We start from the raw sequence: 25835 nt of genomic DNA, 5'->3' as shown, positions 1-25835 counted from the left end.
TGAGATGGCGCTCGATGCATCGGAAACAGCTGTGGCCCGGACAGAATGTGAGCGTCCACCAGGCACACAACATGATGTTGACAGTAAGGGGGTCGGGCTGGCTCTCTGTGGCTTTGAGCGGTGCTAGGAAATCCCCATCTCATCAACAAACACAATGTACGGCTTGTATTCTCTGGAAGGCCTGATTCCCCTTTGGCTTTTATAGCACTGTACAGTAGGGGCTTTGATATCAGAATAATATGGAATGATAAGAATGTATGACTTCATCTGATGCATTTGATTACTCCTCAGCGATTTTCATACAGACATTATTCAATATTACTTTTGCCAACATTATAGATGTATTATTTTGTATGTATAAGAAACTAAAACAGAACCCCAAACACACATACAACACAGGATAACACTTACACGTTGGCTTAGTGGTTGGAGCATACTGTTGTCGAATCCATGGGGAATGTCTGAGTGAGTGTTTTTTTCTGACCATTTACTTTTGCCCCTGCGTGACCTTGATGTAAGTACAATCCCCTCTGTCCTCCCTGGATCCTCTATGTCCCTCTCTCACCGATTCTTTCTGTGAATTCCTCCGCTCCTCGGCTGCTCCTCAGATCATTTACACTGGCTTTGTTCTTCTCAGATTAAGGTCATAGGCTGATGAGGGCCTCTGGAGCCGGCAAGGTCTCTGGGCCCTTTAGGTCCGTCATTAAATCTTTCAGTTGGTTCTCTGTACTTCTTCATTTGCTGTATTTCTGGATCACACTGGTTACATAAGGGAATTGAAACCGGGCTAATCTAGGAGCAGTTTCACTTGTGCTTCATTTTGCAGGATATAAACTGAAATGGAAAATGGATTATTTAGGCAGTACACACAGTATCCTTCCATAGCTACTGATACATTATCTAAGTAGTTAGTAAGCTAACCCTGTAGGAATGAGAGTCATTGTTATATTTTGTTTATCAGTTCATATTTCCATCTTCTTCCAAATGTGAATTGAATCCACTGTCTGTAGCACATTGTTAAATTGTACTATTATAATATGTACTTAAAACTTGAATTCATCTTATTTCAGTTCATTTTGAGGCACATGGAGTTCCAACAAATACAACTTTGGGCTAGGAGTTGAATAGACCTTGTATAAATGTGGGACTGTATTTGGACTTAACCTGTTGTAACTCTGAATTGTGAAGTTGTGCATTTTTCTGCCCTTGTGGGCCCACGGAAACTCAGTGTATGGGAAACTGATCCAAAAGTTGCAGGTAGGCACTTGTTGCTCAGTGTTGGTTGAGAAACTGTCACCGGATGTGGGTTGTTGTTTAAGTCTGAGTTTGTGTTCAAGGCTGAAGATGAACGGCGAGATAAGATGAGGCTAAAACTGTGATGGACTTTGATTGATGTTAATCTGCATTGCCACTTAGATGTACCCAAGGACTGTTAAAAATTTACATAATGAAATATCTTTCTACAATAACAATAATAATAGTAATAATAATGATTTATCCATATAATATTAACTACCTGTGTTGTAATGCTTATTAAAGCACACAAAATTAAGAAATCTGACCAAAGGACGAGATGATTGATTCTTTGCATCTGAAAATCTCTTTGACTGAAGTGTTACTATTTACTTTCCCTTGATCTTTTTATAATGCACATGGTTGAGAAATGATGCATACCACACTGACGTTATACTTCCTGTTTTTTTTCTTACTTTTGCCATTGCCAAGATCGAGCAAATTACTCTGAGGGGAAGCTTGCATATATTTGCACACTCTATGCGAGTTATGTATCTCTGCAGAGATAACAGTTTGGTAAAACCGCAACTGACTAGTTTTGCTGCCACTTGCATTTTTATTGTCAGTCGCCACCAGAAAGTAGTCAGTCCACTTTTCATTTCACACATTTAATTAAATATTTTAAAGCAGTACTAAGTAACTCATGCCCCTAGAGGCCATGAGCGCCACTCCTGGTGCCGTAGCCTGTTACATCGTTTTACTCATTAATTGTCCGTGAGAGTAAATACTACGCTGACAGAAAAGAGAAAGAGAGAGAGGGGATTTGTGCATCACACATTTGATGTAATTTTTTTTCACTCAAACTTGGCTGCAAATACTATTTATGTGGCGCTATCCCGCAGTTAGCTTTACCCGTTAGCCTGTTGCTGTGATTCCATTAGTCTGTATTGGGGCTTCCGGGTCGGAAAGCTGCAAGTGTGATTTTCTGGCAAGAGACACCAGGGGGAGATGAAAGACCCCCCAATCATCCCATTAACACTTGTATTACCCCCAGAGGGACTACGGAAAGGATTTATTAAGTTAAAAAAGTTACTTACTACTGCTTTAAATCATGCTGAGCTCATTGCGTCAACGTTAGACAATTTCTTTTACAACGAACATGCACAAATACACTGCGTTCCAAATTATTATGCAAATTAGATTTTTGTGTCAAAAAAGGTAAAAAAAAACAAAAACAATAATAATGAAACTCATGGATGGTATCGTGTCTCGGGGCTCTATGAATCACTGACATTAATCTCAGAGACCTGGGATGATTAGTTTTCAGGTTAAGCCCAGTTAAGGGATAAACTACTGAAAAAGGATGTTCCACTTTATTATGCAGATCATCATTTTCAAGCAATATGGGAAAGAAAAAGGGTCTTTCTGCTGATGAAAAGCGTGAAATAGTTCTGTAGTTCAGTTCAGTCCTCTATGAACACACAGACAGATACAACTTTATGAACAGTTACAATATTAAACCGGAGTCAGTCCACATGGATAATAATAATAATGTTTTCTGGTGTTCCCCAGCAGTCTCCCATCCAATTACCAACCAGGCTCAGGTGCTATGGTTTTCCCTACCTCTACATGCTGGTCAGGTTGGCCCACAGTGGCGGCGTGGCTCTGGACTAACCCAACACCTGAACACAATTTGGTTGTACAGTACACTTGTACAATGACACATAAAGCACTTACTTTACTTAGCTAGACAGCACCCCATGCGGACATCCAGCTTACATTTCAATTATTCTATCTGTATCAGTGATATGAATGAATGCAAAAGGAAGCCTCATCATGTTTTATATTGATATGTTGGGGTCTGACCTCGAGCCTCTGCATGACCTTCATTACTGCAGTTACCCCCTCCCCCTGCCAGCACCCATCACTATGGACTCTTCCTGTCCACTGCACGCTGTCCTTTATGTCCAATCTCCTCTGGTGTCACTGTCTCCTCCTGACTGGCCTGACCTCATTTGTCTCGCTCTCTCTTATGTTCTCATATGACACTACATAAATCTGGCTGTCCTTTGGCCCTGCTGTCTTCTTCAGGGTCTGCAGACGTTTTAAAGCGCGAAGAATGAGCCTCACTGTGTTCATTAACAGATGCATTAGGATATAGGATAATGCCTTTTGCAGTTCATGTGAATTTTTGTATTATCATTTGTTTTGTAGCTGCAATGAACTTATTTTTCATAATTAACCGCTACAATGAAAGTGAGAGCGTAGAAATCTGATCTTCTACAAAGCATGTTATCGATATTGAATATGCCTTATCTTTTCTTGTCCTTCTGCGCAGGTTGCTTCACCTATGGATCTGCCCAGACGACCTCATGGACACTGCACACGCGCTGGTATCGCATCACGGAGCGGTCGCTGGAGCTGCGTGAGGCTGTAGAGGTCTCGAGGTTACACGGAAGACGAATCGCCCAGGTCAGAGGTCACAGGCCTAGAGAGGGGATCAGTGTGGGCGGTGACGAGCCAGGGTCCAGGGGTCAAACATGATGACATCACACGGCAAACTGAGGAGGGAGAAGGGCAGTCTGGCAGAGTACGAGTCCCAGATGAAAGGTGGGTACCTGATGTTCTGAGCGTAGTAGGTTCAGAAAGTATTGGTTGCGTTCACGTGGCACCACATTATTCTGAACAATGGTGGGCCGCACAGAATTATGTGGGGGTAACTATGGGTAACCGAGAAAATGCAGATGTTATTTCTTGGCTTATGGTTAATATCTCTGTAAATCCTGGACGTATCCACAAGAAACAAAACTGGCACAAAGTTCAACGTCTTCTCTGTCTACACAAATGACTCGAGTGAAAATATTTTCTCATTTAGGTGTCCAAAAGTGGCATCAAAACATTGTCTCTTGAAATTCTGTCAAAAGATGAAAATAACTTTTTCTGATTTCATAACTTTGCAAAACTTTTTAAATCTTAAAATAGTAAAATTGTTGCAACTTTATACAATTTAAATGTGTCCCACTGTGAACCCACTGCACCACCTGCATGCATGACAGCACAGATGACTCTGGGCACTCTGGGTACTGTTTCCGCAGTTAGCCAATCATAGACGGTGGCTATACTGTAGGTTTGCATAGTCTGAAAAATGAGATAACTGAAATAATCAGACAACCCAATAATCAGACCTGATGTGTTTGTATCCACTTCAATCAGAGGGGTATACTATGAAGCTGGATTAGAGGGTTAGTTGGTTAAGTTCAGGGGTAACCCTGACTTTGCCGTACTAAAACGCTGGATCCCTTTCTAGCAGGGGAGGTCTCAATGGAAACATGCCCTTAGCGCATAGCCTGCTCTGGACCAGGTTTAGTTCCCATCTTAGATAAGAACACTGCTCTTCGACCAATCAGAGGAGAGAATCCTCCACTTTGTCACCCAAAGTCTACGATGAACGGAGTGGAGAGGGAAGAGGAGGAAGCGCCTTAAGCAGCGACAAGAGAAGTCTTTTATTTGAAAGCGTGAATGGATTTTATGAAGTAGCGACATTGTGTTATACCTTTTACTGCACATGTGGCTGACACAGATTGTAGTTGACTACATGAAAAAGGCTTATTCCTTGTCCTCATAATAGTGCCATTGTTGCATTTGAGTTATAAAAATGAATGTGAACACACTCCTCATCTGCTGCTTGGTTCAGACACATGCTGTTCATTGGCCCTGTATAATATATTCGTCATGAGTTTAGTGATAGTGAGGGACGGATGGAGCGTGAGATCGATAGACGGATCGGTGCGGCGTCAGCAGTGATGCGGTCGCTGTATCGGTCTGTCGTGGTGAAGAGGGAGCTGAGTCGGGGGCAAAGCTCTCGATTTACCGATCGATCTACGTTCCCACCCTCACCTATGGTCATGAGATTTGGGTCATGACCGAAAAGACAAGATCGCGAATCCCTATGGTCATGAGATTTGGGTCAGGACCGAAAGGACAAGATCGCGAATACAAGCGGCCGAAATGAGTTTCCTTCGCAGGGTGGCTGGGCGCACCCTCCGAGATCGGGTGAGGAGCTCAGTTACCCGGGAGGAGCTCGGAGTAGAGTCGCTGCTCCTTCACGTCCAAAGGAGCAGCTGAGGTGGCTCGGGCATCTGTTCCGGATGCCTCCTGGTCGCCTCCCGTGGGAGGTGTTCCAGGCATGTCCTAGTGGGACAAGGCCTCGTGTAAGACCCAGGACACGGTGGTGGGACTATGTCTCCGAGCTGGCCTGGTGTCGCCTCGGGGTCCCCCCAGAATAGCTGGATGAGGTGTGTGTGGACCGGGAAGTTTGGGCATCTCTGCTGAGACTGCTGCCCCCGCGACCCGGCCCCGGATAAAGCGGAAGAAAATGGATGGATGGATGGAGTTTAGTGATTGATTTTGATATTCACCTGCAGAACCAGGTGAAGCTTATTGTGACAATGATAGCAACTCTCTTGTGCTTAGTCTGCTGTTTACATGTCACTTTAATAATCGAAGAACTCCAGAAGTCAGATCATGTTCATTTATGGTTTGCATGTAAATGTAGCCATAGTTTCTGCTCATATTTATGCAAATTTGTATCATCTGCTACATCTATCTGCTACTATACATCTATCTGCCATATCTATGTAATGGTCCCACGTACACCATATTGTATATCAGAGGTAGGCAACGTCAGGCCCGGGGGCCAAATTCGGCCCTCCAGCATAAAACCTTTGGCCCCCGAGAGGATTTTGAGAGAACATTTATTCATAAATTAGAGACCAAATATGTGATAAAGTACTCTAAAATGTGGAAAATACTGTCAATATTTTCACATTTCCCGGCAAAACACCCCATTAGGTCATATATGATTTGCAAAACTTATATTTGAAAAAAAAGTAGCTTTACTTTGGGCTACAATTGTTAGTTTCGGTCCTTGGCTTTCTTGCAATGAAGGAAATCGGCCCTTCACCAAACAAACTTGCCGACCCCTGTTGTATATTAACATTTTAATTTTCAATAAAAATAAGCTGGTTAACCAAGTTTCTTCCCGCTGATATAATGAGAGTATAAAGACCTTAACAAACATTTAACTTTATTGTCCACCTCAGAGGAATTTTGTTTTGTTTCACCATCACAGCTCACAAGAGTCACTGCAGTACAGTAAGATCATTGTAATAAGTTGTATTAAATAGTGACAAGTTCATTTTAAAACGGTGTCATGTGCTGCATGTTTCAGTAGCGTTTGTGCAATACATTGACTGTACTGAACACAAACAAGCCCTTATACTCTTTCTTTGTTGCTAAAGGCATTCTGTGATGGCGTCCTGAGAGCAATAAAGATCAGGTCCCATTAATGCACAAGTGCTACTGTGTTATTATGTTGTTTGGCACCAAACCGACAGAACAGAAAGATGGGCTACATTTACAGGCAGATAAACAAAGTCCCTTATCCTGCATTCACATGTATAGCATTCACAGGCATTTGATGAAAGCGCACGCTGTATTTTCATGTTTATTTAACTATATTTGAACTATATTTTTATCTTGTTGTTTATTTATTTAATTGCTTATTTAGTCAGGAGAGTGCATGTTAAGGCACACACATGGGACATGCATGTAAACACGGCACGCTGGTCTCCAGCTCGGCTCTATAGAGATGTTGACTCAAGTCAAATGTGAGATTTAAGTAGGTTAGGTCCTCATCCAAAATCATTCCTTTGCTTACCCACGGAAAAATAGCATTTTCTATGTTTAGCTGGTCATTAGGAGCATATTCTGAATGCATAACATTGAAAGTGTTACGCAATGTGCCTTTAACTTTCCCACTAAATTCAAACCTAAGTATTTGTATAACTTGGTACTACTAATTAAGCTAAAATACGCTTTATTGCCCTCCAATGTAAGGGAGAGGGAAACTTCTATGACCAACCCGGCAATTGACCACTCAGTGGGTTGCTTCATAAATAGCCTCTTTCACAGCGATACTTTGCATAGTTTCACCCTCTTGTTCTGATGATTATGTGATCAAAGTCTGATAATCGAGCGTGCTGATATAACATTTGGCCATGACAGCAGCGTGCAGGTCATGTGCCGTGGTGCCATGTCTGGCTCCGTGTACTGTACTACAAGGATGTATTTATTTATAGCAGTATTAGTGATGCTGTCTCCTCACATCCACTCACCCCCGGGCTGTGTACGCACCGACTCACAGAAAAGAGGAAAGATCAGAGAGAAGCAGCAACCGCAGACACAAAGAACAAAAGCAGTCAAGCACTTACAGTTGGTTCGGTTTAAAGGTAGGTTTAGGTGTAGAAAGACTTTACTTGTTTTATTGACATGATTATTTTTTTAATCTTAGTACATTTTCCACCAGCCTTTGACGACAAAGTAAAGGTTGATTTGAACACCATTCTCCATTTCAAACCTTTTGAAATTAATGTGGCGTGATGTTTATGCTGTTGATGTGTAGCTACTGGCACTCAGCAACAGTGTTTGTGCTAGCCACAGTAGCCAGCCACACAGCTCTGACACAGATGTTTCGATATACACAGAGGTTATGTCAGATATCAGGATATAAATAGTCCTTTAGACCTATATTTCATAATCCTCTACTCTGCGCCACGTTGCTTCTAAATTGCTCTCATGTTGTCTGCTCCACTGTACTAATGTGTGTGCATGCAACTGTAAAGAACACATGGGACCGGCTGCTAGCTTGCTCGCTGGTCTCGTTTCCTTCTTGCAGGTTTACCAATCACACTGTTTAACTCAGAAATGCCCTCAATAAAATGCACCATATTTGAATCTAGAAGAGAAAGAGGTGAAAATTTGTTCAGAATAGATATCTTTTTTTTTTACTATGGCATTTTTGTATTAGAGTTTCTTCTTATCATTTGCCCATGGTCGACCAAGTTTGCATAAGATGAATAAAAGTGTAGTAGCATAAGATGAATAAAAGTGTAGTAGTTGCATCAGGTGCGTGCGGGTTTGTCTTAGTGGTATGGGATTTATGGGATCCTTCATGCCTACATTATTCTGCCCTTCTTTAAAGTTTTTTTGTTCCCGATTTCTCTTCTATTCCGTGACCACCATGATTGTTTCTCCTGTCTCCCTGTCTTAGATTTGCGGGCCCAGCTCGGAGAGCAGATGAAGATCCTGGACTCGCAGGTGGACGTGAAGCAGCAGCAGCTCTCAGACCTCTCAGAGTTCCTCCGTCGCCGCGGAGACATCGAGTCGGAGTACGCCCGGGCATTGGACAAACTCACAGAGAGGTTCACCCACAAGACCAAGAAGTGAGTGCCAAACATGTACACACATTTTATCTCCTAAAAAATCATCAGGCTTTTTCAATTTTCTGATCTTTTCAATTTAACTGGACTTGGATGGCTTGGCCTGTAGTTTCTTTATGTTTTGTTCCATCCCATTGGTCTGATATGTATTTACTTTATTTACACTGATTCACATCTGGACTACAGACATATTGAGCTTGTTATTCCCATATTTTTCAGTGCACTACAGTTGTTGAGTTCTGATTCAGGAGACTAGATTTGGGCCTGACTGTTTGTCTGTGTAGGAAGGAGCAGTGGGGCCAGTCGGTGTGCCAGGTCTGGACTGTTCTCCTCACTCAGACACGTTTGATGAGCCGGGAGCACGGGGCGCTAGGAGACTCCTGCTGTAACACTCTGACACAGAGACTCTGCCACAGCACTGAGGACACACATCGCCTGCACAAGAGGGTAACATTCAAGGCTGTGTGTTCAACTCTTTCTCTCTCAAGGGTCAAACAGATCTTTTGAGCCGTCTATAAAAACAACCCTGGTGGCGCTCAAAAGCTGCTGTAGGTCTAAACATCTGTAACAATGTTGAAAAACACCTTTCTCTATCCGTCTTGTACCACTTCGACAGCAGCAGTCGTCGTGTCTTCAAGTGAAATGAAGCACACAAACTTAGTTGCTGAAATTAGCGGTTGTCACACACGTCTTGTACTTTGTCACGGTTGATAAGTGAGAAGAATTTTAATCAGCCACTACTACAGGGAGTAAGTAAAAGGGAAAAAAAACGCTTCAATTTTGCTGAGTCAACCCAAAACATGCACAATAGGTTAGACATTCTGCTTGGTAATTCTGACCATGAAACTGATTCGAACTATTTTACAACATATTGAAGGCACTGTCGTTGTAATTCTGTGTAATGATTTTGGAACAGACGAAAATGAAATAATAAAATAAAACAAAACACCACCTGCTTGTGTAAACAGACATTTGCTGAAAAGAACATCACAGAATACAGAAACTGCAGAGTCCTTTTAATAAATGGGGTTGGTGTGATCTTGGACATAGCGATTGTTTCTGCAGCAGCTTTGTGTGACATGATGCAGCCTAACCGCTCTCTGCCTTTGTGCCTTGCAGAGTAAAGAAGTCGGAGTCCAGATGCAGGATGAGCTGCTAAAGGTCACCACTGAGCTTCAGACCGTGAGTCACTTGAACTCATAATGAAAGCAGTGTGAAATGATTTTGGCGCTGAGACAGTCACATTATCCTCCTTCTGCAGGCCTTAAAGACATACAACCAGTACCACACTGACTGTCTGATTGCTGAGGGGAAGCTCAAAGAAGCTGAGCGATTGGAGGAGAGACAGACGGGCAAAGCAGCTGAGCTCGGCATCGGCCAATCAGGGGGGCAGAGGCGGAGCTCCGTCAAGAAGATTGAGAGATTAATGGAGAAGGTGACAGTGCTGATGGCTCTGAATGCGGCAGAGGAATTCATGAGCTGTTCTCAAAGTCGGCCACTTCCTGTGTCTGTGCACAAACCTGTCTGAGAAGTGCCATTGTGGTCTGTTTTAGAACAGCACATTCAGAAAAGAATTGACAGTTAAAAAAATGTCTTGCTACTTTTGATCTTTGGTCTGAAAATGATTTTCTTAGGAGATTTTAAATGCTATTGTGATGTAAATACGGCTTTGGCATATGGCTAAATCTATTTTAAATACTAAATTAGAGATGAATGTAGAGTCAAGCCAGGCTTACACTACAAAAATTAAATGTCAAGCATGGGTTTAAATGACTTGAATTGAGAATATTGATCTTGTTTTGAGCAGCTTTCACTCATTTAGACTTTTTTCCTGATCGGACCAAGTTTACTTCTCTCGTCTTATGACATTTCAGACCGGTTCTAAGGTAAATGAAATGAGAAAGAACAACTGCCAATAGGAGTTCTGATTCAGGAGACTAGATTTGGGCCTGACTGTTTGTCTGTGTAGGAAGGAGTAGTCCAATTTCTTACCCCATTGGCAGATAAATCAACCTGAAATAAATAATATAGGTCAAATGCCCAACTAAATCTTAACAAGTCAAAACAACTAAAATGTTCATAATTATGGTCAATTTGAGACAATACATCCAATATAGATACCATTTTTTTTAAGTGTAATCCAAGCACTCAATAGGAGTAACAAGTAAATCTTAACCACAGATTGTTTAGGTTTATAAAATGCCCATTGTGTATCATAACATTTTAGTAGTATAATTAGAATACTGCATCAAGAAATAATGTGGCATGTATGTATGCTGCTCTGGCTTGTGCATAATAGTGTGAATATGTGCTTGACAGAGGCACGGCCGTGTACAGGAGACCCAGCTGAAGTGCACTAAGGCTCGCAATGACTACCTGCTGAACCTGTCCGCAGCCAACGCAGCTATGAACAAGTATTACCTGCAGGACGTCAGCACCCTCATCGACGTAAGGCACAACCACACGTCTTAAGTTTGTTTTCTAAAATAATAAAAACTCTAAAATGTGCTGTTGTTTTCTTTCCCTTGCTGTTTTTCTCAGTGCTGTGACCTGGGTTTCCATCAGTCCGTGGAGAGAGTGATGAAGTGCTACCTGACCAATAGATGGCGCATTCTTAAGACTGAGGAGTCCGGTCTAAAGCAGCTGGAGACCGCAGTTACATCTCTGGACCAGAGCGGAGACCGAGACGCACTTCTGCAACAGCACGACACCGCCTTCTGCCTGCCCTTTAGATTCAACTACCACCCGCACGAGGGGGACCAGGTCTCAACATCACACACTAATATTACCACTTTGCTGTGATGGGGTGAAAGCCTCAGAAAACATGGTGTCCTCTTTGTTGATTCCAGGTGTGCGAGGTCAGTGCAGAGAGCCAGGTAAGGTATGAGCTTGAGACCCGCTTCCAGCAGCTACAGTCCCGACTCGCCGCCGTTACCCTGGAAACAGAAGAGGTCAGCACCATGTGATTATAAATATGTCAATGTTTTAGGTCCTCTCTGCGTTGATGTTATCCTTTATTGTCCAGCGCCCGGCTTTTATCAACTCTCAAAAATGTGATCTTTATTTTTCCAGATAAGTAAAACCCTCAAAGCCACGCTCACCGCTTTGCTGGACAATATGGGCGACACTGACGGCAACTCCGCCCCTGACGTGCCAAGCAGCCAAACCCACGAGCCGCCCGGGGCAAGCACCGCCCCCAAACTTGCTCTCGCCAAGCGCAGAGCCAATCAGCAGGAGACGGAGACCTTCTATTTTACGGTTGGTTTGCGACAACAGTACATTTAAACACTCACCACTTTGAAGCCATTGAGTTGGATTGACATTACTGCTGTATTTTTGCGTGTGCGGTTTTCATCTTTAGAAAGTGAAGGAGTTCCTCACCAGCAGCTCTCTGTCCTCCAAACTTCAAGCCAAACATGATATTCTACAAGATGCCATACAGAAAGGTACAACCATCAAGTTTTTTCTATTTGTGTGCAAGGAATCACTGCGGATGCTGCTTAGCCAACATAGTCATTTAGTATTAGGCCCCATGATATGTGAATAATTAGAAAATTGTATTCAAGCATTGCATTTACATTTCATTCAAGTTGAGGATTATATTATGCCGTGTGGAACTAATTGTATAGTATGTTTATTTTTGCCCTTAATCTCAAAATGAGTGATTTAGCTATGTCTAAATCATAGTGTTTGGATGCTTACATGGGACAAGAAGTGTCTGAGTATATGGTCAAAAAGTCTTTCCATGAGATACCAATTTTTGAAATATACAGCACTTGGCTGCTGGTGGTTCTTTCCCTTCAGCTATAGCCTGTAGTGGCAGTTTGCAGCGCAAGGGCTTCAGTCTACTCTACATAGGCATATGCTGAAAAACACATCTCTTGCCAAATGACCCAGATCTCTTTGCATCGCACATTTGATTCCAATTCCATTTTTTTGTCCTATATGGATAGAATGGAAGCTTTTTTGTACAGTGCTTTTCACATAGTGTCAGAGATTTGTTCTTCATTCACTTCACACAGGGTGATGTTTTTAGTGGTAGGGGAGTACCCAGAGGAAACCTACGCAGACACAGGGAGAACATGCAAACTCCACACAGGAAGGCCTCACCCGGGGATTGAACCCAGGACATTCTAACTGCAACTTAACTTTTACTTAAAGGCTCATTAAATGCAGGTTTAAAAATGGCACTACATCTTGGGTTACCTTGAAACTTCTTCTAAAAATCTTACATACCCTCCCTTTAAGGAAATATTATCAGGAAATGCAAATGAGTTCACGAGTGTCTCTTGTGTTTCTGACCGTTGACTTATTTTCTTATCTTCTTTTTTTTTTGCCCCACAGCCGAAGCCGTCAACAGTGACCCTTCCAGGTAATGACTTTTATATTAGAATTGATCTGACACACATGGAGAGAGGAAGAGCAGAGGAGGGTCTCACTCATCTGTTTGGGACACATGATGAAAAAAATCCTCCTAAAAATCTCAAGAGCCTCACCCACATTTGCTGTATGTGTGTGTGTGTGTGTGTATGTATATTTCCCAGAAGTCAATGTGCTCGGTCAGTGCGCATTCGGAAGTCCAGGCCTGTCTCACTGTTCTGCCACACACTCTTCAACACAGACATGCTCTCCTACATAGAGGTAACACTAAACGGACAGGGTCTCCTTGAGTGTGTCTGCTCTGCTTCTGCTGGTGATGTGGTCAGGAGCGCACAAAGCAAGTCTCAACAGCAAAAACTATATGACTACATTAGTACTAAACAACACAAATCTGAGTGTTCATAACACCTTTCAACAAATAATGCAGCTCTCTTCTAATTGTTGTCAAATTGTGCTGTTGGTTTGATCTTCTGGCCTAGTGGTTAGTATTATAACACGTATGCTAGCACCCCTGAATCATCAGTTCACAAACCTGATACATTCAGCAAAAACCTCTTTGTAGGCCTTTGACAACATGGGGTTCATGTTTTCAGACTTTCATGTTGTCTGATATTAACGTCAATTTTTCTACATAGATTACACAATATTAATGCATTAAAAATAAATTTTAAAGGGGTTTTAAAGGAAGGAAGAAACCCTCAAATTTCATAGTGACATAAGTAGACCTTATATAATTGTTCCAGGCCCATCCATTGCTCTCATAGTTGTGTTGTTTTCAATCCCTAAAACATACAGCCACATACAGAGATAAAGCCTCTCTCTCTAAGTGTGCTGGAAAATTAAATACATGAACCTGTGCAATATCAGACCTCAATGTAATAACATATGGATAAATGCTGAATGCTGAGCCAGCTGTAAATAAGCAACAGTAAGTTGAGACTGAAATGTGTCCTAATGACTCCATCACTAGTTGCTCTTCGCTTCTCTCTGAACCTCACGGAGGTAACTCTCCTGTCACACAGAGACAGTAGAATAGACCTGGGACTCAGATTCTCTACGGTTGTATTGAACTCTCCTCCGTTTGCTGCCGCTAACAGCTTACTGCAACTTCTCCCGTTCTTCAGCCCCTTTTTCACGTGCCCTCTCTGAAGGGATTAACGCTTTGGCCTCTGCTGCCTCCTCTCTCCTTGTGCCTTCCCTTTTTGCTGCTTAATCTCGATACCCTTATTTTCTTACTCTCCCTTCTCTACTTATCTGTCTCTGCCGCTCTGTGTTTGGCTTTGGTGCAGGAGGAGGAGGAGAATGTCCCGGACACAGGTATCCAACCCGAAAGTCCCCTTTTGTGCATGCAGCAAAGCATTTTCATCCTCATTTCTCACGGGCCTGATCTACTAAGATGTGAAATCAAATGTAAGAATTAGTTTATTATTTAATAGGGCTGCAATTCGCAATTTCCATGGCTGCAATTAGCAAATGACAGGTAATACAGACTGCATTTAATTACACATCTGGGCTAAAATTGGATGCATAATGTCTAAAATTACAGATGAACCTGAGTACCTCAAGAAAACCAAGCACCACCCGAGGTACACATACTACAGTTTGTGAACCACAAATTTTGGTATTACCATATTCTTCTGTGAACAACCAAATAGTCCGTCTTCATGCAGTCATATCATATTTAAAACCTACCTTATATGAGTTTTGTAGGCCTTAGCTTTCAAATGAGTCGTTGCCCTATGCAGAAAGCTCTCAGGTCAAGAAGCTTTAAGATTTGGATAATGCTGAACTGGAGAAAATGTGCTCGGTTATGGTGGTGGTTAAGAGGTTAACATTGTGGATCCGATGAACTTCGCCTGGAGAAAAGGTTTTTGTTCCTTTCACATTGCATGCGGTATTCACAGAAACATGATTTAGTTGTATTTCATAAAAATTCTTATTCATCTCCATTTGCACAGGCTTTTATTGATTCGTTTTCAAAACCATTCGCAGCTCGCCCACAGACCTGTTTTGTTTAAAAGGCCTTTGCGATAAAGCACCCACTCTGAGACATCTGAGTAGATCCATCCCTTAAAGCCTTTTAGAGTCAGCGTCACTTCTGTATCGTTATTCATGAACCCATTGTGTGTCCTTATCTGTCTGAGCTCTCATTCTAATTGCTGCGTCCTCTCCCGTGTACAGAGCTCTGGGCAGCAGATCCCCGTGGTGGTTGAGAGCTGCATTCATTTCATCAACCTTCACGGTGAGTCAGTGCTGATGATGCCCGTCTGACTCCGATGTGAGGTGTGGACAGTGAGTACTTACTGTAGCTCTACTCTCCGCTCAGGTCTGCATCATGAAGGGATATTCCGGGTCCCTGGCTCTCAAAGGGAAGTCAACCTCATTAGAGACGCATTTGAGAGAGGTAAAGTCACTCTTAACATCGCACAGAACAACATAACGACACTGATCCTCTTTATAAAATAATCTAATCATAATGTGTATGTTATTAGCAGAAACTACATCCTAGATCTAGTATATCCCTCCATCCATCCATTTTCTTCCACTTGTCCGTTGCCTGGTCGTGGGGGCAGCCGTTGGAGCTGCCCAAATCACATTGCACCAGTCAGCCCCTTATGGCTCCTCCTGCAGGTGGTGGGTCCACAGAAGGACGGCCTCACGATTAACCAGGCCTGTTGGCCTCTCATAAGGGGCTTCTGAACCGCTCTTTGTCTGACCCGTCACCTAGGACCTGTATGCCCTGGGAGACACTACCAGGGGCACGAAGCCCCCGACAACAGAGCTCCTAGCATTCGGATGCTCAAACCCCTCCACCACGTTAAGGTGGCGGTTCCAGGAGGGGGAGATCTAGTATATGTTTAGTCTAATAGTCTTGGCCATATATTCTCTTTACTTGATGCACTCGTGATAGTCTTGCTGCTCATCATTGTCATCGCGAACAATAGTGACTTTGTTGTAAGGAACAGACCTGTCTTTGCCTCAGCCATCACTCTTTGACAGTGAAAACACGGAGAAACATTAAAGTTTAACCATGTTAGCTTTTGTTCTCTTTGGCTGACAACTTCCACGGCTTGTCATAAGTTCAGCTTGAAAGAGGCAGACTTCAGAACTCACTCAAGTGAACACAGTGTACAGGGAACATGCAGATGGACATAAGGTTGCCCCTAAAGCAGGTGAAAGCAGAAGTGTCATAGTGTATGACACTTCATATACACTCTGACCCATCTAAAGAGGCAGCTGAAAAAAGAAACACAATTCTTTTTCACAGACAGAGTGCATGTTTGACAATAGATACACAAACTGAACAACAGACATCGGTGAGCTTTTGTGTGGAAACACTCAAAGATCTAAATTGTGCTTGATGTTATCGCAGCTTCTAATTTCCTGAAACATTGCCATAAAAATTGCACATTTAGAATTATTAATGTAAAACCTCAAGCTAAAATTCCCTCTGCAGTGACCTGGTGTCTGTACATGCCCCCCTTTGTTGAGGAGATGTATTTATTTGCATTGTCCATGTCCTTTTTGTATTTCGTCTTGAATTTTGCCTTGAATCGCTTCTTCAAATCAATTTTCTGTCCTGTTCAGGAGACGACCCTCTGTCTGACAGTGAGTGTGACCTTGACTCTGTGGCCGGTGTTTTAAAGCTGTATTTCAGAGGCCTGGAGCCCCCTCTGTTCCCGTATGACTTCTACAACCAGCTGCTCGACTGTGTCCGTAAGTCCGTAGCCTTTAACTTTGCCATGGCCGATCAGCATACAGGTGTACTCCTCCAAGCAATATATAAATATATTTTTAATTTGAGGCTTGATATTGACACGGATTGGTTAATGTCAGAGAATCCCTTTAGTCAAAACATTAACAGTGTTCTTTCTTCTGGAGTTGTTACAATAAATAAACCATTCTCATTCTTTCACCCACTTGAAAAACACTTGTTTATGGATGTTGACTGCTGTTGATGCAAGACTGTGAAACTCGCTTTCCCTCTGGCTCTGTGAAAGACTGTCACGCTCGGGTGTTTGTTGTTTCTCTATTTTCTAAACCCACTGCATTTGCATAAGAAACATGTTGTAACCTGCAAGCTCTTTTTAAACATGAAACACTTAAAGGAATAACGTTTTTGCATACTGAGATATGTTCTTATCTGAGCCTAGATGAGTAGATGCATATCTGTCTGGTCTTTACACATGCCCTCAGTCACGCAAACAGAGCACAGACAGCGTTAGCATTTAGCCGCTCCTCCTTTCCTCTATGGACCCTAAAGGGGGTGAAGTTAGGAGGGACAAAGCTCTTCCACGTTTTCCCTATTTAAATACAGTTACGTGAGTAGTTACACGATCTAAGTATAGTTACACAAAAGTAAACAATTGATTTTCTAAGCAGATAAAAGGGGTACTATATTGTGAGTAAATTCGAAGTGCTCCTACAGTATTATTCCGCCTTACGCACATGAAAAAGATCAGACAGGTACGCATCCACTCATCTAAGCTCAGGTAAGGTAACATATCTCAGTGTGGAAAAACAATGGCCTTAAACAGTAGCGTAGTAGTTTCTTACTTATTACCCCCTTAATTAACAATTCTAAACGGGATGTGTTGTTGTTTTTACAGAAATTGACTCGGTGACAGAGAAAGCCGCTCAGATCAAAGCGATCGTCTCCTCATTCCCACGACCACTGCTGATTGTGATGCGATACCTTTTTGCTTTTCTGAATCAGTAAGTCCACAGATTCGAATTTGATATGATGAATATCTGCAGACCCACATTATTTTCCAGCTCTCATATTGCATCTGTTTATGCTGGGTTGTTCAATCTGCATGTCTTGAGAGCATAATGCTGTGCTGTCTGTAACCTATATTGTGTCCTCCAGTGTGTCCCAGTACAGCGATGAGAACATGATGCAGCCCTATAATCTGGCAGTGTGCTTTGGGCCCAGTCTGCTCAGAGGGGTGGACTCGGATGACGCTGTAGCTCAACAGCCACAGGTCAATGAGCTGGTCAAGACTTTGATTCTCCAGCATGACGTCATCTTCCCCAGCCAGTCTGAAGTGCCTGGGCCCGTCTACGAGAAGCACATGACTCTGGAGCAGGAGTACTGGTGAGTGCGATGTTACTCTACACTACAAAGTTTCTTCTCCGCTACTTAATCCTTGAAGTCCAATGATGGTAATTTAAAATTACAGTTTTGATATTTTCCCCAAACTTTCTTGTCCCTAGATGGTAATAAAAACTATGATTTATGTTTGGCTTGTTCTTGACATAGTTTTAATAAAATGAATAAGTATTGCTCACTCCACTAACAACTAGGTTTCTTTTATCAGTGAACCGATAACAGAAGAGGGAGATGGAGAAACAGAGCATCTGCACAGTGAAGAAGGTGAGTTAGCTTTATTTCTTTTAAGGAACAGGCCACCATTTTTCCATACTGAGATATGTTCTTACCTGAGCTTAGACGAGTTGATGCGTACCTGTCTGGTGTTTACGTGTGTGCTCAGTCACGCAAACAAGACTAAAGATGTTGTAAGCATTTAGCCTCTCCTCCTCTCCTCTATGGGGCCATGGGGCTTTCAGTATGGAAAAGCGGTGGCCTGCTCCTTTAACAACTTTTTTGTTTTTTGGCCCCATAATATTCTGTCGTTGTTTTGGACATTTGTAGTATTTGTAGCATTTCACGTTCATTTATGGTTTGAAAAGGTGCGAAAAGTGAGTAAATTGATTACACTCATGGGTATAGCCTAATAGGTTCATCGTGTGACAGTTGCTCCCTGCTCTTCACTCCCTTTCACCCTGTGCTGTCCTATCCAGGAGCCCAGTGTTTCCCAACCAGGGGTATGGGGACCCCTTGGGGTACTAGAGGACCTAGCAGGGGGTACTTGTAGGAACTATTTCAGAATAAAAGGGGAAACTGAACATTATCTTGATTGGATAATCTATATTTTGCTGTAAAATTTGTAGTTTTGGGAGTTTTTTTGGACGCGACATCTTAAAAATAGCATTTTTGAGGGATTGCTTTCTAAATAAATTGAGATAGGAGGTACACGAATGGCCGCTGAAAGTTGGGTTGGGAGCCACATCAGAATCCTTTATTGGTAATCTGTCAGAAATGTCATTGTGTTTTAAACCTTTTTGACTGTGTCGTATGCTTGCCATGCTCAGAATTGGAGGCGGTGGCCATGTTCGACTACGTGGCCAGATCTCCCGCTGAGCTGTCCTTCAAACAGGGAGAGCTCATGATTCTCCATAACAAGGCCTCCTGTGATTGGTGGAGAGGCGAAGTGGGTGGAGTGAAAGGTCTCATCCCGCATAAATACATCAGTGTGCTGGATGGGTAAGATTCATCATTAAACAATCACGCTAAACGTCGATTGGAAGCGACTTGTAATATTATTGATCATTTCCCAAACACAGATTTCCTTTGTAGAATTAATGCAATTGTTTATAATGCTGTGTTTAGCTGCAGCTACAAAGAGCAGGAATGATTCAGCAGGAAAAGATCTGACAGAACTAACACTCCTGCCACCATTTTGCACATTTGTCTGAAAATATATTTTGGGCATCTTTGCTGCCAGAAATCCTCCTACAATCGGCCGGAGAAAGTGTTGAAGTGACTTTCTGAAGTCAACCTTGTGTCTTAGATTACACATGCCAATATTCAAAGCTTTACTGGTGTACAGATATTATTTTCTTCATCTTTCAATGCCTCTTGTTTTAGAATTGTTCTTTAAAAGTAGAGAGCGTTAGACCGAGTGCTACTACTACTACTACTACTGTGAAGCAGAATAACCTTTTTCTGCCTTATAATCAGACCAGTGTTTGACCTCCTGCATTGATTTATCTCCATGATGTGGGGCTGTTCCAGGTCGGAGCGGGGCAAGAGGGATGAAGGAGGAGGCGGCAGCACTGGGAATCTGACCGTAGAGGATCCAATGGAGAACACGACACGGTAAAAAAAAAAAAAAAAAAAACAGATCAGAGCAAGTAGAGAAGATAACTCTGCATGTTAATCTAAATAGATGATTTTAACACTAAATAATATTGACTGAGATGAGATGGCAGTAGTTTTGCATGACATTTTCATCAAATTACTGTGTGAGGGAGCTATACAATCTAAAATAATGAAGTTAGGTGGGTTATAAACTACTTAAGTCTTATTAAGTGACTTTTCTTCTCTCTACAATCTGCTGTTTATGTTCACTTCACTAACTTTAGCACAGTCAGTGAAGAATGAAATGTCTAAGCATCTGCCTATACAAAAGGGCGGAAAGTATCTCTTTAATACACATGAACCAGACTGTGAAGTACTTAACTCTCTGTCTGTGTGTTCTTCAAATTCTCTTACAAACACCAAGTAAAAAAAGTGCTGTTTCTATTTTTTTTTACTTTTCGCAGAGTTTAGCATACGATGCTTTGGTCAGACATAGTCAATACGGTATTAATAAAACATATTGATTTGAAATACGCACCACTAGTTATACCCGAATTGCCGTCATGCACGAGCTTAATATAGAAGGTGCAGTTACACATATGGCCTGAGGTGGCAGTAGTGATTATAAAATGGCGAACTTGCATCCAGCCCCTTTAAAGCAGTATTAAGTAACTTGTTTACCTTAATAAAGCCTTTTCGCAGTCAAGTGTTAATGGGGTGATTGGGGGGTCTTTCATCTCACCCTGGTGTCTCTAACCACAATTGCAACTTCGCAGCCTGCGGGTTGGAGCCACCCGTACACACTAATAGAATCACAAAGAAGAGGCTTACAGACAAAGCTAGCTGCAGGCTAGCACCACTTAAACAGTATTTACAGCCAAGTTTGAATGAAAAAAAAAGAAAAGATCTCCATTGTGTAATTGGATGTACAATATCCCTTTGTCTTTTCTGTCAGCGTAGTATTTACTCTCACGGACAATTAATAAGTAAAAAACATGCAACATGCTACAACACCTGCAGTGGTGCTTATGGCCTCTAGGGGCATGAGTTACTTAGTACTGCTTTAAATGATTTGACGCCAAAGACACGTCAATAAAAGCTTTGTGAGTCATTTGGTTCTAATTGTTTCAAAGTAAATCATTATGCACTGAGATGATGTTTGTACTTTCTTAACATATTCCACATTATTCTTTGTATCTCAAAAACACTGTTTTTTTGTAATAGGATGCGCGTGAACAGTGACAGTGCATCGTTGCCTGGGCGACAGAGAGGAAACGAAGTCAGCCCGAACAGGAAGCAGCCGTCCTCTCCAGCTACAAGGCATTTCCCAGTGTAAGTTTTCTGTCAGACAACGCAATTATGGAATATTGGGTGCAAATCTGATCGTCTTTGTTAAAATGTAGGTCCCAGGAAAGGAGACACACCCTGGACACCCTGCGACAGGGGGGCTTCAAACCAACGGACAGACCAGGCCTTGTCCAGCCGGACAAGACTGCAGTTGATAAGGTAACAAGGCCATTTCACTTAACAGGCAGCAAGTCTACCTGAACTAATTAATATGTATGTTGCAAACCTAAGACCAATCGAAAAAAGGCTGTTTTAAGTGACCTAGTTTATTGTTTTTGTCCTGAGTATGGTCAATAACTTGTCTCGTTGATATTTGCATACCACTGGTTGACTATGCAATTACATAGTTGAGTGTTCTCCTCTATCTTCTAGATAAAGGGTTGCATCACAAAGACACATCTCAATATAAAAATAACTTGGTCATGAACACATTTTTATAAAGTAGCTGTTGCACCTGTGAAATCGAGGGAGCTGTGTGTGCAAATGTGATAAACTGCTTAGTGTTAATGAAATTTACCATTTGCATATTCATGTATGCTGTGTGGTGTATGACCATGTCTTTTGCTGCTCTATAGGAGATCATCAGCCGCCAGATGAACTCTGTGTTCAAAGAGCTTCTGTCTCGTCAGCCTGCGATGCAGCCCTCTGCTCTGCCTGTCCCGTCTGCTGCAGCCCCCTCGGCCCCCTCCGGCTCCACCACCTCCCCTCCTCTGGCTCAGCCCGTCACCAAAAAGGGAGGTTTCGGTCTGCGTGGGAGAGTGCTCTTCAGACCTGTGGACTGACAAAGGAGACACTTGTATTTCGGCTTTGATTCAGTTGAAGAAGGTGAAGATTCTTTGACAAACATGTGTTTGACATCTGTGCCATCCTGTCGAGTACTTCTTGTTGTGTCCAGACGGTCTTCATGTTTTGTTCTGTAGGATTTTTGCATCTTTATGGAGAATCAGGGACTTGGCATCCACAGACTTGACTGTGGAAGGGGTCACCAAACTTGACATGAAGGTATTGCGCTGCCCCCTAGTGGCAGGTCTGAGATCAGCTCACCAATAGTTTTATTCAGAAGAACACTGATCTGGGGCCTGTGTCTAGGAGTGCCTTCATATTCTTAACTTAATTTCACTTATGTGTAAAGTGTTGTGCTTCAAAAAATAATGTGATTTCAAGACTGGAAGTGTTAAAAAGCATGCAGTTTAGGAAAAAAACAAAAAACAAAATAAAAACGTGTACAGCCCTGTGTAAATGTAGATGCTGAGGGGAAGAAATGCTGGCAAACAGAAAAAACACTGTTAGAACTCTGAAGATAAAGGGTCTTTTCAAGGACATAGTACATCTCAAAATCAATATCATTATAGGTCTGCACTAAACAAAACAAAATCTGTGTAAGAAGCACTTAACCAATACTTTCTACTCATCACCACAGCATTTCGTTTCCCTCGGTGCAACATTGACAGTTCTGTAGAGTAAGCGTTCCCCGTTGTATGTGAGCGTCGGCCAGGTGAAAGGCCAGAACTCAGGGCTTTAGAGTTCAAGACGAGCTGACTCAGGTGTGGTTCCTGAAGGACGAACGAGTTTCACTCAGGGCTTTGGTCCTCTCACTCTGAACTGGAAACTGTGCCCGCGCCTCAAGAGCCAAAATGGCCCCCGTATCAGAGAGGACAGCCATGAGTCGTCCTCTGGGTTCAACTGTGAATTGTGACTTAAGTTCTTAAGCTCTTTCTACATCCTGGTCCATGGATTATCTTTCTGCCTGTCTCATCTACAAGTACTGAAGTGTGTGAGGTGTGGACTTACTGTGACTTTTACAGATGATGGTTAGGACCACTGTTAAGACCAAAAATATTATTTAATTTGTCTATACTTTTTTTTTTCTTTGCCCTCTGAAATTGGCTTCTTTTGGAACATTAGTCTAAATTTGCGGGAAGTAGTCACTGGGTACAATACCTATCTGATGCCACAATTTGAGAAAAAGCATGTGATATATGTTTTAAAAAAAAAAGACATATTTATTTTTGAGAAATGGTCTTATCACCGTTCCAGAATTATTATTTTTTACAGACTGACATTTCCGTTCTGTCGTGTTTTAGTCTCAAAAACATAGAAATAGAACATTGTTTTTCAATAATGTCTATTGTTTTTTTTTCTGCATCACTCTTCGATGATGTTGCCAGATCTACTGTGTCCAACTGTACATGTGCAAATGAATAAATGAAAGGTGTAAAGTTGAGTCTCTTATCGCCGGCCTTCCTTTGTCCTGATGCCAGTGAGCAGGGACTAGCCCCACTGCTGTAACGCGATCCAAGGGCTGCCCACTCCTCTGCCCAAAATAACCACTTTTCCACAGCCACAGAAGCCCGAGGAAGCCCCTTTAGCCGGGTTAGTGCCTGCAGATCCAGAGTTGGAGCCTTGCAGGTGTTTTATTTGTGCTCGTGTGTGAGCCGCTGGGGACGCTCTGATGAAGTGATCTGGTTGACTTTGGGGATTAACGCGCATTCAGGGGCTTCTCTTGTCTGTCTACACACTGTCTCTGAAACGTGATTAGCATAGACCTTGAAATACGGTAAGTGCTATTTAAAAACAAAACAAAAAAGACTACATGCTCTTATAATAGTACAGATACTTTTACACTGTATATAGTGGCAAGGGATTGGATTTGAGTGAGTTGGACAAGAGCGACACAACCTGCAGTAGTTATTCATTTATGTGCAGAGCAAATACACAAATACAATTTAACAGACTGAAATGCGGAGATTTATGGGGCTTCCAATGTATTTAAACCCTAGAAATGACTTAACATTATTACAATTGGCTGTGTTTTTATTTCATTTCAGTAAGCATGCTTACACATTGCTAAGTTGGGTAATGATGCCCAATTGTGCACAGTGTTCACTGTTTATTGTGGTTTCTTGTAGCTAGATGTACATAGTCTGACTGACCTGTTACTTTTATGGATGAAAACAGCACTTGCGCATTATGCATGCATTGCCCCTATTGCAAAGTAGCATAATTATGAAATAGAGTTGCATTAGTTGTTGAACATTTTCTTTGTTTCCCTTAATATGAAAATAACCTTTACTTTCATTACGACTCAGTCTCTTTGTTGTCATGGCTGCACTCATGGGTGTGTCACTCCTGTGAGTGTGTACGAGTACGTCACCTGTGTGCAGTTACCATGATCAGTGATGAATGTCTGGTGGAGTGTCCCATTGATGATGATGATGAGGATGAAGAGCAGCTTGTCCTCTCAGCCCCTCCCCCTCCTGAGTTTGCCTCCAAGACCCCCACCCCTTCTCCCAAACCACCGACCCCACCTGCCACCCCTGCCCCCAGCCCTCCGGCCCCTCCAGTCAGCAGAGACCCCTATGGTATCAACCAGCATCTCAAGGTTTGAATCAATTGATCAATACTATCTCTGAATTTAGACGTTTTTGCATTCTACCATTGTTTCTTGGAATTTAAAAAACTTTTTTTTAATTAAATTATTATTATTATTATTATTATTATTATTATTATTATTATTATTATTATTATTATTATTATTATTATTATTATTATTATTATTATTATTATTATTATTATCATTCTGTCTATTAATCTGTTATGGTTGCAATGTTAATGCTGTCTGTGTGTCTTCTCTATGCACAGGTGGAAGTGAGTGATGTGTTAGCTGAGCCTGCCTCTCCTCACAGTCTGGACCAGGTCTGGGTGTACAGTGTGCTGGGCTTTGAGAAAACTCGTGTTTGGAGCTACAAAATCCTGTCTCTGCTGCTGGCTGTGCCCTTTGCTCTTCTGTGTGGAGTCTCACTTGGACTGTTAGCCTGTCTACATGTCTGGTACAGTCACAACACTCTGACAAACTACAACATAACAATTAGACACCTTCATAATGCCACACAGTCACACCCAGCATGCTTTTAGCCACTCCTAGTTCTTAACAGTGAATCAATGCTGCATTTTCATGTCAGTGGCAGACCAAAAAATAATAATAATGATAATAATAATGATATTTACTCAATGGAACTGAAATGTATAGGCCTGGCAATTTCAAAGACGTGTAATAAAGTAAAGTGATTTAGTAGATTTACTCAATGGTCCAGACTATTGTAGTTATAATCCTCTTGGTCCTTTCTTCTGTAGGTTTGTGGTCCCGTTGGCTCAGCTCAGCCACACCTTCGTCCCGTGCCTGCGCTCCTTGTGGATATGTACAGTGAATGTCCTGATCGCTCCTCTGTGCACCAGCCTGGCTCTCTGCTGCAGCCATGTGGCCATCATTCTGTCCAAGAAGGACTGGCAGCCTCTAAAATCAGACACCGAGGTGGCGTGAATTGGGCAAAGCAGGAGAGAATGAATATTTTTTTGTTTTTCTTTTTCTGATCAAACCAAATTATGTTTTATATATGCTTCACTATATTTTTTAACTTAAACCTTTTGTTGTTGTTTTTACCGTAAATTATTGTAATTGGCAAAAAACCTTCTTGGAACAGAGTCTGTCAAGTATAGGTGTAGTCCTGGACAGGACACGGTTGTTTAAAAAGCACATATCAAATCTGATTAAAACTGTGAAATTTAATTTGATACAGTTTAGATATTATTCGCCCTGAAACGAGCACAGATGCAGACAAGCTTTATATGCATGTGATGATTCACATTTTACATATTGTATCACAACTTGG

At 42.1% G+C, this 25835-nt stretch overlaps 2 protein-coding genes across 3 annotated transcripts in view; both read left to right on the top strand.

Moving 5' to 3' along the window:
* arhgap4b (Rho GTPase activating protein 4b) overlaps positions 1 to 23143 on the top strand; it is a 29075-nt gene extending 5932 nt beyond the window's left edge. The window contains exons 2-24 of one of the 2 annotated variants that reach the window (XM_079557563.1): positions 3572 to 3843; positions 8345 to 8516; positions 8798 to 8960; positions 9633 to 9695; positions 9775 to 9948; positions 10833 to 10961; positions 11055 to 11276; positions 11363 to 11464; positions 11586 to 11771; positions 11875 to 11959; positions 12858 to 12885; positions 13058 to 13154; positions 15075 to 15135; positions 15220 to 15297; positions 16482 to 16610; positions 17504 to 17609; positions 17764 to 17991; positions 18215 to 18270; positions 19050 to 19221; positions 19753 to 19836; positions 21043 to 21150; positions 21222 to 21324; positions 21741 to 23143. In XM_079557563.1, the coding sequence (XP_079413689.1) occupies positions 3774 to 3843; positions 8345 to 8516; positions 8798 to 8960; positions 9633 to 9695; positions 9775 to 9948; positions 10833 to 10961; positions 11055 to 11276; positions 11363 to 11464; positions 11586 to 11771; positions 11875 to 11959; positions 12858 to 12885; positions 13058 to 13154; positions 15075 to 15135; positions 15220 to 15297; positions 16482 to 16610; positions 17504 to 17609; positions 17764 to 17991; positions 18215 to 18270; positions 19050 to 19221; positions 19753 to 19836; positions 21043 to 21150; positions 21222 to 21324; positions 21741 to 21947 (2823 nt within the window). In that variant the 5' untranslated portion in view covers positions 3572 to 3773 and the 3' untranslated portion in view covers positions 21948 to 23143. Of the gene's footprint in view, positions 1 to 3571; positions 3844 to 8344; positions 8517 to 8797; positions 8961 to 9632; positions 9696 to 9774; positions 9949 to 10832; positions 10962 to 11054; positions 11277 to 11362; positions 11465 to 11585; positions 11772 to 11874; positions 11960 to 12857; positions 12886 to 13057; positions 13155 to 14182; positions 14211 to 15074; positions 15136 to 15219; positions 15298 to 16481; positions 16611 to 17503; positions 17610 to 17763; positions 17992 to 18214; positions 18271 to 19049; positions 19222 to 19752; positions 19837 to 21042; positions 21151 to 21221; positions 21325 to 21740 lie in introns of both variants that reach the window. The other variant, XM_079557564.1, reaches the window with a different exon arrangement.
* Positions 23144 to 24334: 1191 nt separating this feature from the next.
* On the top strand, positions 24335 to 25625 carry cav4b (caveolin 4b; the record flags this gene model as incomplete). The annotated part of the gene is made up of 3 exons (XM_079557671.1): positions 24335 to 24547; positions 24808 to 24995; positions 25300 to 25625. The coding sequence occupies 3 exons, from the start codon at positions 24335 to 24337 to the stop codon at positions 25484 to 25486; spliced, it is 588 nt and encodes a 195-aa protein (XP_079413797.1). The 3' UTR covers positions 25487 to 25625.
* Positions 25626 to 25835: the final 210 nt, after the last annotated feature.

The sequence above is a fragment of the Gobius niger genome (genome assembly GCF_951799975.1).
Source record: "Gobius niger genome assembly, chromosome: 6".
In the NCBI taxonomy this organism is placed as follows: domain Eukaryota; kingdom Metazoa; phylum Chordata; class Actinopteri; order Gobiiformes; family Gobiidae; genus Gobius; species Gobius niger.
The sequence above is the reverse complement of the archived record's forward strand: the minus strand, read 5'-3'. Positions and strand labels throughout refer to the sequence as shown.